Source organism: Castor canadensis, chromosome 1 (genome assembly GCF_047511655.1).
Source record: "Castor canadensis chromosome 1, mCasCan1.hap1v2, whole genome shotgun sequence".
Lineage (NCBI taxonomy): Eukaryota > Metazoa > Chordata > Mammalia > Rodentia > Castoridae > Castor > Castor canadensis.
Genome location: NC_133386.1, coordinates 74,643,264 through 74,662,505, shown reverse-complemented (window position 1 = coordinate 74,662,505; position 19,242 = coordinate 74,643,264). Strand labels below are relative to the sequence as shown.

The 19,242-nt window shown below is 36.6% G+C and overlaps 1 protein-coding gene across 2 annotated transcripts; it reads right to left on the bottom strand.

Annotated features, from left to right (window-relative positions):
- Positions 1 to 1,334: 1,334 nt before the first annotated feature.
- On the bottom strand, positions 1,335 to 16,904 carry Cga (glycoprotein hormones, alpha polypeptide). Of its 2 annotated transcripts, XM_074065589.1 has the most exons (5): positions 10,528 to 10,674; positions 4,434 to 4,538; positions 3,715 to 3,821; positions 2,520 to 2,704; positions 1,335 to 1,682 (listed from the first exon to the last, which is right to left on the bottom strand). In XM_074065589.1, exons 2-5 carry the CDS (start codon positions 4,457 to 4,459, stop codon positions 1,605 to 1,607), a joined length of 396 nt encoding a protein of 131 aa, XP_073921690.1. In that variant the 5' UTR covers positions 4,460 to 4,538; positions 10,528 to 10,674; the 3' UTR covers positions 1,335 to 1,604. The 2 variants fall into 2 exon arrangements, with proteins under 2 accessions (XP_073921690.1, XP_020007683.1); XM_020152094.2 differs by lacking the exons at positions 4,434 to 4,538; positions 10,528 to 10,674 and adding an exon at positions 16,880 to 16,904.
- Positions 16,905 to 19,242: the final 2,338 nt, after the last annotated feature.

Below are 19,242 nucleotides of genomic sequence, written 5' to 3'. Positions count from 1 at the left end.
ATGAGCTACCAGCAAGAATTTTGATATCTCTGAGTCATTGGGTTCTAATAAAATATCAACACTTAATAGGCAGTCAATAAATACAAAATGAATATAAAATGAAGGTACATGCACCCATTTTATTTACTTCTTTATTTTAAAGTTAGGTTTTTTCATTTGTTTGTTTTTGATGGTCCTAGAATTTGAACTCAGGGCCTTATTCTTGCTAGGCGGGTGCTCTAGCAACATGCATCCATTTTAACTTTTTACCCTTATTCCCAGGGTGTTTACCAACTGCTAAGGAAGTAGTATGTCATGCAGAAATGAAACTGTAACAAATTGGCAAAGGCTAATTTTTTTAACCTTATCTGTGATTGGTATGATTTTATTTTAAATTCCAGGCTCATGTTTTAAAATTTCAGGCACCATTAGGAATAGCATTTTTGGAGAGCTTTGATCTTTCCCATGGATAATACGGTTTACTGGATATAAACTATCATCCTCAAGGTAAGGACCACCCTGTTTCTAAGTATAAGTGCTCAGTAAATATGACTTTGAAGCATGGCACTACTCTGAAGCATTTTGCTAGAACTAAGTGAACTCCTTCTAGCCCACAGTGAGTGCTCAGTAGATATCTTGATCATTATTCATTCATTCATCATTTATTCACACAGATCTGGATATGGACTATAAGATCTGCTCATCTGGAATTTCAGAGCAAATGTCTAATATTGGCTGAGGAGAATGATGCCTTTCTTCAGTCACCATTGGGAGAGACCAACAGATACACTTTTTTTTTTTTTTTTGGCAAGACATAAGTAGACAGAAACTTCAGGCTTGGGAGTTGGGAGAATTTTGCCTTTTCTCAAAACTAGAGCAGTGTACTCCATTTTTTTTTCCCTCGGTAGTTCACACTTGGTAGGCAAGCCCCTATCACTTGAGCCATATCAGCACTCTCTTTTTTGTTTGTTTTTTGATTACATACTTTTACTAGTAAAAAGTTGCTGATCAACTAGCCCCAATGTGTGCATATTTACCTATAAATTGTATGCATTTATTGCCATAATAATGTATCTTTGTTTTCATAAAAATCTACCAAAATGGAAATTTAAAGGAAGTTATAAAAATAAGTAGAAATAGAAGTTCTTGTATTTTCTTCTCTCACACCAATGAATTGTCTGATAACTAGCCCACAGACTGAAAGGATACACAGCCAGCAGGGTGGGAACAAAATTCTCCAGTGTAAAGTTACTGGTGCATGAGGTCCCATCTTAACCATTGGCTCACTTCCTTCAATAAATCCCATCAAAAACAATTGACTTTACTTTTAAGAAAAAAAAAAGATAATTCAATGATTGATGATTTAAAATGCTTTATTTCTAATGAAGCCAGCTTTTTATGGTCATGCTAAATGCTATATTTTATATCAAATGGAAAGAACTAGACTGCCAATTATACTGTAGGATAAGGAAAAAGGCAATAAAGCTGCAATGTATCTTTGAAGCACATCAAAATGGCCCGGTAAGGAAAGGCAGGCTGTATCTCACATAAGCCATAAACACTGAATGACTTAATTTTCCATTCCACGAAATCAGCAGTCATCAACATGGCATTTTGTAAAATGCTTAAGATTTGTGATAATAACAAGTGCTGCAATGACACTCTGTGTGGTTCTCCACTCTGGCATTTCCCATTACTGTGGCCTGAAGGGGAAGGGAAAAGATAGACAAAATTGGAAAATGTTAAATATAATTATTGGCAGATGAATTAAATAGATGGTGGCAACATTTACATCAGGGGATAGTTTCACTCTAAAAGATTAATTTCACATTGTGCAAATATTCAGGTCTGTCCCCAGTGGAGCCTGGCTTTAAAATCCAGGGCAGAGAGGGTAACTACTGGAAGATGCCTGGTGGCTGGCTCACTCCTATTTCCTAGCTACTTGCGAGGCAGAAATCAGGAGGATTGCGGTTCAAAGCCAGCCCTGGGCAAACAGTTTAAAAGATCCTATCTTGAAAATACCCAACATAGAAAAAGGGTTGTTAGAGTAGTTCAAGTGGTAGAGTACCTGCCTAGCAATCATCAGACTCTGAGTTCAATCCCCAGTACTGCCAAAAGAAAGAAAAAAGAGTAGAAATACTGACTGGAGGTGTGGCAAATGATATAGAATTCCTGCTTTCCAAGAACTAAGCCCTGAGTTCAAACCCCAGTACCACCAAAAAAAGAAAGAAAGAAAACAGAATGGACAGAGTACAAAAGCTGCCCTTGCTTGCACAAAAGATGGGTCATTAGACACCTTTGACATTAAATCTTTGTGGGTTCTCCTGTCAAAGAGTTAAAACAATGGCTTTGTTTGTTTTTCATATCTTTTATTCTTCCAGCATGAACAGCTAGGCATAGAGGAAAAGAATAAAAAGTGGCATCAACTGAGTAGTCTTAATTTGCAAAAACAAATAAATAAATAAATAAATCTTTGTGGGTGCTCTATGATCATTTCCCTTCCTCCAGAAGGGGAGGGGGTGCAGACTTGAAGTTCTTACCTTGGTAAATGCTTTGGCCACACAGCACGTGGCCTCTGAGGTGATGTTCTTTGGAACCAGCATTGTCTTCTTGGACCTTGCTGGAGTGGGGTATGCCCTGGAGAAGCAGCAGCCCATGCACTGGTAAATGGGAGCACCCAGCTTGGAGAAGTATTTGTTTTCCTTTAGCTTGCATTCTGGGCAACCTATCCGACAAAAACACACAGGAATAAAATAGCCCCAAAAGAATTCAAAGAGAAACTGAATTTTTCCTTATCATGGAATGGCAAATATTCTTTTCTCATTGGCAATAGCGGAAAATTAATAAATACTTTTGACTGCTTATAGAATATCTATCTATACTGATTATAATTATGTTCATGAGCAATTTTTACAGACCTGCATGCGAAAATCTCAGCCACAGTAGTTTCTCTCTCTTCGAGCATGGATTCTCTATCCCAATGCTAGTAACATACTTGGAGAGAACATAAAACTTGACAGATGAAAATGCCATGTTCATTTGAAAGGAGAATTTTGCCCAGAGGCAAAATATTTTTTTCCTTTAGAATCTGCTATTGTTTTCCCCCCATAGAAACTCCAAATATTGACAGAGAAAAATATGTCAGAATTAAGAAAGCTTGGTGAGAAGAGAGAGCCTGATATTAGATCAGGCATCTGCACTTGGGATTTGGGATTAAAATATTACCACTTATCTAGAGAAACCATAACAAATGATTACTCACAATATCAAATCCAATGGAATAATATCAGTCAGTATATGAGATTTTTCAAATAATACTGCAAAACAAATTTACTGCATAAAAATGGTTTTGTTTTTCTCGCTTGTTAACTGATGTGAAAATTCATCTACAAAGGCAATGTTAAAATCATTTCAAATCTTCTGGGAGAACTATGAAAAAACCGAGAGAAGTGAATAAGGAGAATTTTCTTCTTGTACAACTCAGATAAGGAATCTATTTCAGATAAAATGTACAGGCTGCTATTTAAATGGATGTATAATATATCATTTTCACTGTACATTTTCTGAACCTAACTTAGTTTTATATTCACAGTCTATAAGTGCCTAGATAGATATTCAGCAGTGGAGATTTATCACATTTGAAAAGGAGGTAGAAGTGTAATTAGTGGAGTTACTGATGTACATCTGGAAATGAATGTTGTCCTTAGTACCTCAAATCCAAGTTTGGTCACATACCCTGCATTGTAAACTCCCCATCAGGAAAGGAATGGAGAATATGCAGAAACACAGACAATGTAGCCAGAATGACAGCTGCATATTTTCTGTAGTAATCCATGGCTCTTCTGCAAACCAGACATGAAAATAACAATAATAAAAATCTAATCTTGTCTTACCAGTCATAACAACATTCAATATTTTTCACATTACTACTTATAATAGTCATCAATATCTTCACCTCTCTGCTTTCAGCTCTCAATACACTCTAAAGCTGTATCAAGTAAAATAAATAAATAAATAAAAGTTCCCTTTAGGAAAGGGGAAAGGAACTGAATCTTTCCATTCCCACATAAACCAGTAGAATTGGGCTTAATAACAATAATAAATTATTTTTTTAAAAAAACACCATCTTATTAAGAAGGCTCAAAGTCTCATTTGTAAAATGTAGAACTTAAGCTAGATGATATCTAAGAATATATACACACTTCTATGTGATAAATATATAATAAATTGAGCCTATCTAATCTTTCCCATTCCCACATTTCCAGGCTGGAGAACAAAAAGACAAGACAATGTCCCTCCTGCTTGTTATTCACCAGTGACAGGTGACCTCTAAGTCTCACTATCAGTGAGCAAATGCTAACCCAGCAATGTGGTAAGGGCAGACAGCAGAGCCTGGTTATCAAAGTTTCTATTTAGGTTTTCCATTTAGTACACTTAGCACTCCTTGCTCAGACCTGCAGGCACAGCTTTGCCTAGGCATTCCAAGTGCATGAAGTCAGGCTATCCAAGGTCATCTAAGTGATTGGCCAGATCCAAATGAGGCCTTCACCTCACTGCATCTGAGAATGTGAAAACAGAAAATTGGATTTTATTCCTATATGTCCTAGGAAAAGTCTTATGTAAGATCAAAGGTCAATTTTTACCCCCTTTATTTAAGTGAAAGTGTTATGAATTGCTCATGCTCAAACTACGAGAGATGTGAAAGACAGAGTCAATTGACAATTAAAAGACAATTTAAAACATGCAAAGACAAATAATCACCACCAGTATAAAATCTCTTAGAAAACAGAAGAGGAAAGAACAATTCTCATTTTATGAGGTTAAGATAACCCTGACACCACAACCAGACAAAGATAATCCAAAGGAAGAAAACTGCAGACCAGTCACTCTCATGATATTAGAGGCAAAAATCCCCAAATAAAAAAAAAAAAACCTGAATTCAGTATATCTGAAAAGAATTAGACCAACATGACCAGCTAGGAATAATTCTCAGTATGCAAGGCTGGTTCAATAGTTGAAAATGTAATGTACCATATGAACAGGATTTAGAAGAAAAAAAATTATATTATTTTGTCAATTGACCCAGAAAAGACATTTGACAACATTTAATTTTTCCATGATAAAAATGTTTAGAAAGTAAGAATCCAGGGGATTTCCTCAGCTTGATACTTACAAAAAACCTACAGCTAACATAGAGCAAGCAGTGTAGGCAGTTAGCAGAAATTAAACAGTATAGCTAGGACAAAAGGTCCCCTGGAGCCAGGCACTGGTGGCTCACACCTGTAAGCCTAGCTACTCAGGAGGCAGAAATCAGGAGAACTGAGGTTTGAAGCCAGCACAGGCAAATACTTCACAAGACCCTGTCTTGAAAACACCCATCAAAAAATAGGCCTGGTGAAGTAGCTCCAGGTGAAGGCCCTGAGTTCAAGCCCCAGGGCCTTGAAAAAAGAAGGTCCCCTGGAAACCACTATGACCTCCTTGTGACCTTACAGGGTAGAAAGAAGAAAAATGCAACACGGACCAGAATGAGGGTACTATGAGGGCTGGCAGAGTGGCTCAAGCAAGTGTGAGGCCCTGAGTTCAAACCCCAAGGCCACCAAAAAAAGAAGACACTGCAAGTATTAAGACATGACCAGTCAGAATGTTATAGGCACAGCCAACCCAAATGATGCTTTCTGCACACCTAATTAGCACAGAGATTCAGCAACACCTGGAGAAAATGGACAAAAAACCTCAGACCACATTACTTCTCTGGCACCCCTCCCAACTCTAGGAGTTGGTTTTTTTGGCTACTTTCCTATCTCAATAAACTCTCCTGCTTTCCTAGCTCTCCTTGTCCATAAAGTTCATTCTTTGACTTCATGAGAAAAGAACTCAAACTCCAATCCTCCCTCTGGCTAAACACCTAAGCTAGTTTGATCCTATGCAAATCTTCCATTTCAACATCATATTTAATGGTGTAAAAACTGAATGCTTCCACCCACTAAGAACAGAAACATGGCAAGGCCACTTCTACTTCTCATTCAGCATAGTGTTAGAAATTCTGGGCAGCACAATATGGCTAAGAAAGAAATTAAAGGCACATGGATTGGAAAGGAAGAAGTAGACTATGGTCTACTCTCCCATAGTCCAGGGGGAGGAGGTGGGGAGATGGTGAAGGAGGGTGATATAGTGCAAATATGTACACATGAATGTAAATGGAAAAATGATATCTGTTGAAACTATTCCAGGAACAGGGAAATGGAGGGATTAAAGAGATTGATGGAGGGGGTGAATTCAATTATGACAAATTTGATACATTGTAAGAACCTTTCTAAATGCCACAATGTACTCCCACCCAGCACAACAATAAAAACCAAAAATAAAAACATGGTTCATAGACGACATGCAAATCCTTGTTTCAAAAAAAATCAAAATAAAAATCCAAGGAACTCACAAAAAAAAAAATGCTCCTGGAACAAGTTAGTGAGTTTAGCATGATAATACAATGCAAGATTAACACTTAGACTATTGTTGTGGAAACAAAATTACAAAACCATTTTCAGTTGACCCCAAGAGAGACCCCATCTCAAACAATGACTAGGCATGGCGGCATGCTCCTGTCATGCCAGCTACACAGGAGGTGTGAATAGAAGGATCACAGTCTAGGTTGGCCTGGGCATAAAGCTAGACCCCATCTCAAAAAGAACTAATGCATAAAGGGATGGGGGCGTGGCTTAAGTGGCAGAGCACTTGACTAGTAAACTTGAGGCCCAGTGTTCATCCCCCTAGTACCAACAAAAAAGAAAAGAGAAAGAGAGAGAGAGGAGGACAGAGAGGGAGAGAGAGAGAGAGAGAGAGAGAGAGAGAGAGAGAGAGAGAGAGAGAAAGTAGGCAAGGGAAGAGATAGAGAAGGAGAAGAAAGAGAAAAGAAAGTAAGGAAGGAAGGAAAGAAAGAGAAATAAAGAGAAAGAGAGAAAGAAAGAAAGAGAAAAAGAAAGAAGGAAGGAAGGAAGGAAGGGAGGGAAGAAAGAAAATAGCTCAGACATTGCTGGTGGGAATGTAAAGTGAACTGCCATTCTGGAAAATAATTTCTTACAAAACCACACACATACTTTCCTTATGACTCAGCAGTAGTACCCCTGGGCATTTAGCTCAGAGAAATGAAACCTATGCTCACGCAAAACTTGTATATGAATGTTCATAGAAATTTTTTTATATTGGCCTAAAACTGGAAACAATAGAGAATATCTTTCAACCAGTGAACAGTCATGCAAACAGCAGTATAGCCATACCACCAAATATTAGACAGCAACAACAAAACACTGTATTCACACACACAGCAACCTGCATGAGTTTTAAGGGAACTGTGCTGAGTGATGGTTGCATACTGTATTATTCCATTTATATGACACTGTTGGTGTCACAAAACTATAGAGAAGAAAAATAGTTTAGCAGTTTGAAGAAGTTAGTGGTGGGGTGGAATTTGATGAAGGTGAGTGTGGCTATATACCACATACACAATGCTAGTCAAATCTGAATAAGCTGTGTAAGTAAGCAACATCAATATTCTGCTCTTCGCATTGTTCTATAGTTATGCAAAATAATGATAATTGGGAAATACTGATGGAAGGTTGTACAGGACTTCCCTGTGCTTTTTTTTTTTTTGCAGTTTCCTCTAGATCTAAAATTATTCAAAATAAAAAGGTTTTAAAAAAACAATTCAAAATGAGGTTTAAAATTATATGTGAATCAAAACTTGTGGTCTTTTTTCATGTCAACTGACATAATAAGACCATGTTTTTGCTAGATATTTATATCAACCCACAACACTTCTTAAGGATAATTTATCAGACAGCATATCTAGCAGTTTATAGTATAGAAACAGACTGTGTAAGTATAGAGGTGAAAACATTCATGTCATATGTCATTATTTTTACCTGATACATATTTTTATGTGTAAACATGGGTTTTATTTCTCTTCATACATAACATTCAAGAAGCACTGTTCTAAGTGTTTCTCAAAGTGTGATCTGGAGACTCCAAACACCTTCAAGTGAGTCTGTGACAATGACTTTCATGATAATACTAAAATGCTGTTTGCCTTTTTGCTTTTTATCCTCTTCAGTGTTCAGAAAAATTTTCTAGAGGTTCCATGACATGTTGTATTACAACAAATTGAATAAAGATGCATGATAAGATTGAGCTGTGTTCTATTAGGGGAGACATTACAGAGATTTCATAAAAGTCAAACAATGCCACTCTTCTCATTAACATGTTTTGTTTTGGAAATTGTCATTTTAAAATAAACATATCTTAGCATGTGATGGGTTTATTATTTTTAAGTGAATACATTATTTCAAAACAAATTTCTAACACAATTTCTAAATCATTCAATAAACAAAAGCTGTAATCTCATAAATAAAAGCACATTGTGCTCTTTGACTACGTTTAATGTTGTAAACAGATTCTAAGAACTGGAATGGCAATAGGAGGCTCACGCCTGTAATCCTAGCTACTCAGGAGAAAGAGATCAGAAGGATCCAGGTTCGAAGACAGCGGCAGACAAATGTTCATGAGATCAAAAAGAAAAAAAATAGGACCGGCAGAGTGGCTCAAGCAGTAAGAGAGCCCAGCCTAGCAAGCGCAAGTCCCTGAGTTCAAACCCCAGTACCCCAGAGCTGCCAAGCCCCCTGCCCAATAAAACAGGTTGAGAACCACAGCAATGAGTAATACACAAAGTCATAAATAAAAGTTTGAAATTAAGACTGGTGTCCTTTTAAACTAATAACATTTTTGTGCTTTGATACTGCAGCTCATCTATTACAAAAATTCAGCCTTTTTGCAATGAACAATTACACCAAAACTATTTCAAAGAAAAATGTTAATACCAAGATTGAAAAATGTGGAAACTTGAAGTTAGTGCACATTTTAGAATTTGTTTTATGAAAAGAAGATGGAAAAAGTAGAGCAAATGTCACCACTGATGTAGCTGATAATAGCAGAAACTGCTATCTTTTCCTCCCTTTACTTTTTAAAGAGAGGATATTAACCAACTAGAAAAGAAAGGTTGGCTAATTTTGGGTGTTTTGGTTTTGCTTTGGCATTCTTTTTTTTTTTTTTTTTGGCAGTACTGGGGTTTGAACTCAGGGCCTCATGCTTGCTAGCAGGGTAGGTGCTCTACCAATTGACTAGCTATTTTTGTTGTTGGGTATTTTCTTTTTTTTTTTTCCTTCAATACTAGGGTTTGAACTCAGGGTCTTCACCTTGAGCCACTCTACCAGACCTTGTTTATGATGCATTTTTTTGAGAGAGGATCCTGGGCGAACTATTTGCCCAGGATTAGCTTTGAATTGATCCTCCTGATCTCTGCCTGCTGAGCAGGTAGGATTACAGGCGTGAGCCATGGGCACCTGGCTTAGATGTTTTTGAAAAACTTTAAAAATTGGTTTATCATTCTAATCAGCTTCAGGTTTCTTCTGTTTTAGAATTTGGACAAAAAAATAAGAATTTGGGCAGGAAAAATAATTACATTCAACTGCAATTTATGCCATTTTGCAAAAAATATGATCAATCTAAGATCAGATTTTTAAATTTCAACTTCTCTTGTTATTCCAACAGCCTACTTTATAAACATTATAGTTGCTAGCCATTTAACCCCAGACTAATCTTCAGTGTCTGTACAACATGCCCTTACATCCTGCTGCTCACCACATCAAAACAATATATGAATCTAAGAAAATGTGCTTTCTCAACTTACCCTCAAAGCCTTTTTCCCCTTCTCAGTCCATCTACCTCAGGGTCCTTAACTGCTCAGCTGCCCACTTCATTGTGCAGGTTTTACCCAACCCCTAAACAGAATAAAAAGCTGCCTCCCTTGCATTCACCTATCCCTTTGCTTATAGTTCTTCAACCACATCTCATGTGTCCAGCTAGTGATGTATATATTATCTTTCCATCTGTGTGAAAGCTTCCTAAGAATAAAAACTGCCCCTCTAATCCACCACTACCCTAGAGTAAGGCACAGAATAGATGCTTGATACAATTGTGTTCAACTGGACTTTGGAATGGTAATAATATCAATAAAAACACTAATATAGAGTTGGCATTCACAATGAGAAATAAAATAATCCTTGAATGACAACTTAAAACAGATGTTCAGTAAAATAAAATATTTGCAGATAAATTCATTAGAGACAGTATATTACTACTTAGTTATATAATTTGTTACTGGCTAATACGTGAATTATAAAAGTCATATGAATTTGAAAGAAACTACTAATAGCAAGAATCAGTGTTTAAATTGTGTGTGTCTTATTTATATCAAACTATATATGTATACTAATTTAGATTCTTATATGACTTTGTAAGGAAAAGATAATATTCTTGGAAATATAAAAGAATATAATTACTATAATTTACCATTATTAGTTAGCATATGTTTGCATAATACTATTTTTTGTGATTCTATATAATTAATGCATTAAGTGATTCTGAAATAGGTAAACACTCTATCAATGTACCATATATATATATATATGTAAATGACACATCAAGTCTCACTCATACCTCCAAAGGCATATCTGTAAAATATTGTTCCAAGAAGGTTTCAAGTGCTTGAAAACATGTGACATTTTGCTCTTCATTTGCAAAGATGGTGCCATTGTTCCCCACTGCCAGAGATTGGTGAGGTTTGTGGGTTTTCTAATGGTGGTGATAGCTGAGTTGACTCATCCATACTCCCCACACCAGGAAGCTCAAGTGACTCATAGCACACTTTTGAGATGACTGGCTAGGATTAGAGGCAAAATTCTATGTTAACCAAACAGATTAAATCTAACTGACTTCTAGAGGTTAACCTAAGGCTTCACCTCATGAGTTTTATCTAGTCCACCTAACTACCAAGAAAAGGAAAAGCAGGCAGCCTTCAGTGATTGATCACTAATGAAAGGGAGCCCTTTGAAGGAAGCCTTGAATTCAGCACATTGACTGGCATGAGTAGATACTTGATAATTGTCTGTTAAACGCAGGATACACCTGCAAGTGTTAGCATCTTGTGTGGTCCAGAGAAGATAGCAAAAAATCAGCTTAATGAAAGTTTTGAGGTGAAATCTCAAGAGAAAGAGGAATGTTTAGATTCTATCCCAACTTCCACAGGGCCCCTGATCCCTCTGCAGGGTCATCTTTACCTCCTGCCAAGTGACCACATCCATTGTCAGATGCCTGACTCTAACAATCCTGAAGTCAATGGTCAGGGAACTCAGCTTGGAGTGAGCCTGGCTATAGTCCTTGTGTGCCATAGTTCCAGGAACTGGATTTTATCTTACTCTTGTATCATGTTCTGAGTCCCCAAGTCGAGAGAGTGTCTTTCATAATCCTGTGCTCCATCCCCCATCCTCAATAATCCTCCAGGTTCTCTGTTCTTTCCTGTAGATGATCAAATGTTTCTCTTAGACAGTTATTGAGCTTATTAACACATTTACTAATCCTTTTCTCCAAAAGTAGTGACAAAGGACATCTGAGAAATTGGGAGGGAAGAGGAGAGACTGGTTAAGACCCACAATCTGCCTCATCCATTCTTTGATATAGATGTCTATCTTATAAAAATGTGAGTTTAGGCAGTTTGACAGGAGTTCGAATGCTATAAAGTACAGAATTTAAAGGCTCAAACTCAATGGTTGGAAAATTTAAAGACTTTCAGTAAGTACCACATTACAGGGTGCTGCATGCTAAGTACTGTGCCAAGCACAGATGGTACAAATATGAATAAATTTCTTGCCATCTGAGGAGTCCAGAGCACAGTGAGGGACTCAATATAAAAGAAATGGCTATGAAGAGAAGTGGTAGATGATGCAATAAAACTATTTGTAAACATTGAGACATTTGGTAGGTTGGAAACAAGAAAACGTACAGATAAAAAAACTAATGAGAATAAAGAACATGGACTTAATGGGAAAAGAAACAAAATACATTTTCTATCACTTTGATGTTCATGCAGAAGCTTCACATCCTCACTAATTCCAGTAATTTCCTAACAGGCATAGTGTTCCTAAAGAGCTCCAGGAGCCAGAAGAAAAGAAGGCCACATGAAGTCACAATATGACAAAGGTATTCGGAACAGAATTTCTATTTATCAATCCCTTAACAATATTGTGTGCTCACAGAATTTTTAAAGGGATTCAACTTGTTTTCTAGATGAAATGGATAGAAAAAACTTTTTCTGTATGGTGTGGTCATATGTGCCTGTAATCTGAGCCAGGCTGCAGGCAGAGGTAGGAAAATCATAGTCTAACACTGGCCTGGAAAAAAGCACAAGACCCTAACTGAAAAATAACTAAAAAATAAAAGGAACTGAGGGCATGGTTCAGGGTCTCAAGGCCTTGAGTTCAAATCCCAAATCTACAAAAAAAATTGATTATTTTATGCCCATTCTTACTATATTTTCAGAATTTCTTTTCTTTTCTTTGTTTTTTTAAGATAAGGTCTAGCCTGGAGCTCTCAATCTTCCTGCCTCTTAGAGACAAATGTCATCAGTTTCTTAGTTGGCTTAAGGAACAAATAATAAGATATACACATCCTATTTTAATTGTTCCTTAAGCTGCTTCACAATGCTAAAATAATTATGTAATTAAAATCTTGGTATTTTTCCATCACTCCTCTGGTTTTTCTAACATATCAGCATTTAAAAAAATTCTTTGCATACTAAATCTATATTGCAAAAATCAACGAGAAAATTTGATAGGACAAACTCTATGTACCATAAAATATTGCTTTAATGGGGAAGTTCTAATGTTTATTGTTTTAAAATAACACATGTTTTAAAGCCAACATTATTGTAGTAATAAATACTATTAGGAATAAAGCAATGATAAAACAATGGAGAGTGTCAATTTATCTCTCAGAAAAATAAAACACCCAAAGGCCAGAAAATTTCTGTATGGGACAGTATCATACTAATATAATAATTTTTCTTACAATTTCTTAAATTCGTACATTGAATTTTATTGTATGTATTTGACCTTTTTTATGCAGTCTTTTGAAATATTCTAGTTTAAAATCCTGGGGTTGGGGGGAGGCGATGTAGCTCAGTGGTAGAGCGCTTGCCTAGCATGCACAGGCCCTGGGTTTGATTACTGGCACTGCAAAAAGAAAAAGCAAAAGAAACACTAAGTTATAAAACATATTTAATTTGTCTGAAGTTTTTCAACAGGACTAGTTTACTGTTTAATCAATCCTATCACCGTATTTAAATAGGATTGTTTTCTGCCAGGTGTGGTAATGCACACCTATAACCCTAGCACTCAGAAGGCAAAGGCAAGGGCATTTTGAGTTGGAGGCCAACTTCAGGTACATAGCAAGGTCAAGGCCAGAATGAGCTATATAGGGAAACCCTATCTCTTATAATAAAAATTTCTCTAAGGTCTGAGAAATGGTACCACAATCTTGCCTCTCTCCTTTCTCTCTGTACTTTTCATGTGTGTGTGTGTGTGTGTGTGTGTGTGTGTGTGTGTGTGTTATTATATAACACATTCAGTTACTCTATCAAGAAAATGTACAAATGTAGTAAGTGTAAACACAATTGGAGTCAGCATTCTACATAGCATCTGTAATGCTGGATTTAGTAACAATCTCATATTTTAAAAGTAACAGCTACCACCAGTGGAGCACTTGTGTGTGCTGGGCATTCTTTTGCACACCTTGAGTACACAAATTCATTGAATATTCATGACAACCCTGTGTAGTATCTTTCATTCTCATTTTTATAGGTAAAAAAATTCTGGAGGTGAAATAACCTATAGAAGTCACATAATTAGTTACTGGTAGATCCAAAATTTTAAAATGTCTTCTTACAAATTCCAAGCTCTAAGCCACACTTCACTCTAGTGCCTTCAAACTGTTATATTTTACAAGCATCCCCTCCTGCTGTGCAGGGGATTGAACCCAGGGCCTCAAGCATTCTAGACACTGAGCTCCATGTCCAGTCCAATTTTTTCAGACCATTTATCCCTAAAGAATATGTTAACATCTTTTTTTTCTCAGCAATATTATTATGTGCCTGCTTAAATATAACTTACCCATGGAATTTTTTTTTCAGTGCTGGGAAAAGAACCCAGGGTTTGGGGCATGCTAGGCAAGCCCTCTACCACTGAATTATACTTCCAGCCCTACTCATGTCATTTTTAAATTTTTCATATAATTTGATTTAGTTTCCCCAGAACTGTCTTTTAGAAAGCCATTTTCTTTTGAATAAAGAGGCTGGGCCAACAATTTAATTGCTCATAAATTCTGAGGACTTATCATCGGTGGGAGCTGGGAAAGGGGGAAGCATTGGCTTTCACATGCATTCACTTGTTTGATTGTCATGATACTTCTACAAGGAAAGCATTATACAGTGCCTATTTCATGGAGTAGAAAACTACATGATAGAGAATTTAAAAGATTTGCCACAGTCACCCAGAAGGTGACACTAAACTGTACCCTTCCACTGTACTACCCCTATAGCCTAAAAGTACACAGCTAATCCATTCTTCCTCTATGACTTTGACTCACACATGGCTCCCCCGTTGAGAATGTCTTTTCTAATTGAATTCCTAGTATTTGATTTCATGCCTAGTACAGACAGAGTCTTAAAGATGCTGGCATATTTTTATAATGTTCATCCAAATCTGATGAGCTGAGGAATTACTGGATTACTTTGTGCAACATTACAATGGTACTGCTGTGACACTGCACACCAAAACTAGAATTTGCAAGGGTCATAAGCTGATGATAAACTACTGTAGGACTCACAATCTATAAAAATGGAAATCTGGGGCTATGGCCATTCAGTTCTCAATGGGAACACTAATGGAGTCCTGTAAATTTTCTCTTTGTGAAAGCAAAATTACCTTGATCTGCTTTCGGACAAGATGAACACTGTCTTCTCATTTTGCCATTTCTGTATCCCAGCTCTTAGTCTGAATTCTCATATAAGTTTAAATTTCCCATTAAAAAGAAACATAATGAAACTAAGACTCTGTTCTGGAACATAATCAATTACTCTTCTAACACTTTTTACTGGCTACCTAGTTCAGCAGGAAATTGTAAAAAATATGACTCACTTAAACTTTCAATGGCTCTATTGCTGCAAAAATTATTAATAAGCTTTAAAAACACAAAGTTGAAATTGAAATGAAAACACATAAACCTTTCATAAATGATGACTACCCTTGAATATTTTTGTGTGTGTGGTACTAGGGTTTGAACTCAGGGCCTACACCTTGAGCCACTCCATCAGCTCTTTTTTGTGATAGTCTCGTAAACTATTTGCCCAGTCTGGCTTTGAACTGTGATCAAAGCCACCTGAGTGGCTAGGATGATAGGCGTGAGTCACTGGTGCCCAGCTACTACCCTTGAATTTTTAAAAAATAATTCAATATTATAGCAAAGTATTACAATGCAGTTTGGGTAACCAAAATTTTGAAAAATTGAATTGGTATTAAAACAAGTAATTATTTAAGACATATGTTTGGAAGCTTAAAAAGATTCCTCTTAAACTATAAAATATCTTACTTTTGAGTGGAAAAAAATTGTAGAGCTTTGGAAATAAAATTTACTATTGAGTCAGGCATTGGTGGCTCATGCTTGTAATCCTAGCTCAGGAGGCAAAAATCAGAAGGATCTCAGTTCAAAGACAGCCTAGGTAAATAGTTCAAAGGCTAGGTGTGTGTCTCAAGAATGCCTGCCCAGTAAGTGTGAAACCCTGAGTTCAAACCCCAGTACCACCAAAAAAATAAAATAAAATAAAAAGAATTTCTGTTGAGATGAAATGGACCCATATTGTATCAGGCCTGAAACTCTTCACACATGCCCAAATCCTATCCCCTCAGCACTAATAAGGAAGGACAAAAGCATACTTTTATTTTCCAATTTGTTTCCCAGCACATCACCATTTCAACTAGCACTAACATAAGTACAATCATAGCTCAGTATTTGTAGGGTATTTTGTTCTAGAACATTCCCACCCCATACCAAAACCCCTGAATGCTCAAGTCCCTTATAGAAAATGATGTGTTTGCATCCTCCTGTATAGCTTGTTATCTCTATATTAATTATAATCCACAATACAATGTAAATGCTATGTAAATATTTGTTGTACTATATTGTTTAGGGAATAATGGTATGAAAAAATCTGTACATGCAACTTTTGAAAATATTTTTTTGATTTGAGGTTGGTTGAATCCAAGGATGTAAAACCTGCAGATACAGAGCCCAGCTATAAGGATAGTTGGCAAAAATGTTACCAGAAACTCATTGGAACTATCCAAACAGACTTGAGCAAACTATCATTTCAAAGTCATCAGTAATAGTTGGAGAAATACTACCAAATATTATTCTTGTAGCATTTTATGAAAGAAAAAAACGGAAAGAGTATCCAAGAAATTCTAGTGTTACTATTCAAAGTCTTCATGAAAGCAAAATGTAATTAGAATATATGGTCATTCAGCTGAACAAGTGGGCTGCTTTATCACTGGCCAACTTCAGGATACAGTTATATGTCACTTAAAAAGATAATAAAGCAATATCAGCAACTTACATAATGTCTGCTGGCCCTCTGCCTGGCTCCTTGAAGCCACTCAAGAGAATGTCTTTCAAATGACATACAATAATTCTTGAGGACAATTTTTAGATACTGACAGGCACACCAGCATCTCAGTTTAGACATTTGATTTCTGGCTTTTGTTAGATAACATCTTAGCCCATGATCACAGACCACAATTTTGCGGACATCCTCCAGTTCAATCAGGAGTGCTGAAAAGAGAATGAATAAATGCCTCTCTGATACTTACTGAAGTTTATGCATGGATTCTGAAAGTTCCCCTATATTCTCAAATATTTTACTCCTGAATCAAAATCCCTCAAATTATTTCATTCATATTACCTTCCTCTGGAGTTTTTGCAGTATGTGTTCAAGGCAGTTGATTGTAGATCTTCTGAAGAGGAATCTTAATTTTGTCTGGTGATTTCTCAGTAACTGCAGTTAATAAAGACCTCACCTGTCTTTTATACCAGCAGAGTAATAAAAACTGCATGTTCCCACCTGCACCTAAGCCCAGGGATCAATGGAAAATTCCATCCAATGATTGAATGGTACTTGATATAATTACCATGACATCAGTTTGATCTTATCTTGTTTCAATCCTTAGATCATTTTTGTTTTTGAGCCATTTTCAAGAGGTGGTGACTGCAAGGTCAGCTTATGAAAAAAGAGTATTCGGTCATTTTCTACGTAATTTTATCAAGACTTACACACAACATCCTGAAAGTTGACACTTTCCTGTAAACAAGACTCTAAGAGTATCACATTTAATTAGCTAAGTACCTGATGTTTTCTTAAAGCAAAGAGCTATAAATTCCAGATAACGGATATGGAGCATTTCCAAGCTTACAACAATATTCCAGTAGGAAACAGAAAAATAAAACATGCCTATTTAGACTTTTTAAAAATTAATGTACATCTGGATTTAATAACAATGCACAGAAAAGATATGAGGCAGTTCTGAGAAGGACTGAGTGGCTCTCAATATATGTACTTGATTTTTTGGGGTTTTTTTCTCGTTTTTGTAAAGTTCAGTTTCCGCCTGAACAGTAAATATGTGTGTTATTATCACCTGCCAGCTGTGGGATGCTGAATTCCAAGGTTCCCCTAAATCCAGTGTCTCCCTAAAGCATGTCACTTCTCAGGCCACAACTGTGTCGGCTTTTTCCACACAGAGATTGTGACCTTCCAAAGGTTCCTGTTTCCATTTACTCTGGTTAGTGCCATTTCTGCAGGAACTGGCTTAGATACAAATTACCAAGAGCTCCAGAGGAAAGAGTTTAGTAGATTCATGTAATACAAAAAGTAACTCTTTGTTTAAGAAAGAAACTGGCCAAAGACAGCGGAGTTGTTCTTTATTTTCTGTAATAACAATTTATTTCTGCTCTTCCACTGTTTTAGATTTTCATTATCTGCTCCACCTTACCCACTCACCTTTTCTCAGTGATGACTGATGTCCCTATTATTCATGACTTTCTGTCATTTACATCTCAGAGGATTGCCAACACAGTGTCAATGTGGCCCACGGATTTTGGAAATCTGTAGCCTTCAAAACTTCAGGGAAAGGAAACCTTTGGAAAGACTGCTTTTTCCTCCTTCTCTTACAATCAGGAATTCCACTCTCCTTTATTCTAATCTCTCAGTTTTCTTTTTCATCTGGATGATTAAGTAGAATGATGTTTCTTGTACGCTCTTATGAATTTATTTTCATTTCATTTAAGATTTAGTAGTGGGTTTTATTTATTTCACATTTCTATATAAAATTATGAATATTGGAGGATTTGTATGAAAGTTTTTTATAGAATTTTAAAAGTATTTTTTAAATGATGTGAAAAATAGATAATACAAAAGTGATATCAAAACAGTCCCTTCCAGGTTGAATGGACCAAAGTAAAGTATACCTACTGTGGGGATACATTAAGAAACCCCTTTGAACTTCAACTTAAATATTAATAATGAAAGACAGGACTGTAAAATAAGTACAGTGTGGAGGGGTACTAGTGGGAGGGGGAAGATGGAGTGAAGGAGATTGAAGTGAGGGTATATCGTTGATGGACTTCATATACTTATATAAAATAGAACAAATAAACCTCTTGTAATTGCTTTAAGCGGGCTGGGGAGGAGATTAGGGGAAGAGACGATGGGGGCAATGTAACTAATTACAATAAAGCCTAATCAGAATTGTCACTATGAATCCCCCCCACACCCATATAATGAATAAATCCTAATAAAAATGTATAATAATAACAATAGTGTCTTCCAGCTGGGCTCTGATGGTTTACACCTATAATCCTAGCTACTCAGGAGGCAGAAGTCAGGGGATTTGCAATTCAAAGCCAGCCCAGGGAAATAGTTTGTGAGACGTATCTTGAAAAAAACCCAACCCAAAAAAGGGCTGATGGAGTGTCTCAAGTGCTAGAGCACCTACCTAGCAAGTGTGAGGCCTGAATCCAACCTGCCCCACCCCCACCCCATACTGAAAGATAAAACAGGTCCTGTTCAGGGGTGGGTACCAGTGGGGAGAGGGGAGGGTGGAAGGCAAAAGGAGAGAGTGAAGAAGGGCGAATATGGGGGATGTATTTAGTATTCATGTATGAAAACAGAGCAATGAAACCTGTTGAAATTGTTCTAAGTGGGAAAAGGGGAATAAGTGAGAGCAACAGAGGGTGTGAATCTAGTTAAGATATATTGTAAACACATATGTA

What these genes read in the sequence shown, in the direction of transcription:
- Cga (XM_074065589.1), bottom strand. Translation starts at nt 4,459, where the DNA reads ATGCCTAGGCAAAGCTGTGCCTGCAG. An exon ending in AGGCAAAGCTGTGCCTGCAG is followed by an intron (nt 3,822 to 4,433) that starts GTCTGAGCAAGG and finishes TCTGGTTTGCAG; the next exon opens with AAGAGCCATGGATTACTACA. An exon ending in TGGCCAAAGCATTTACCAAG is followed by an intron (nt 1,683 to 2,519) that starts GTAAGAACTTCA and finishes CTTCCCCTTCAG; the next exon opens with GCCACAGTAATGGGAAATGC.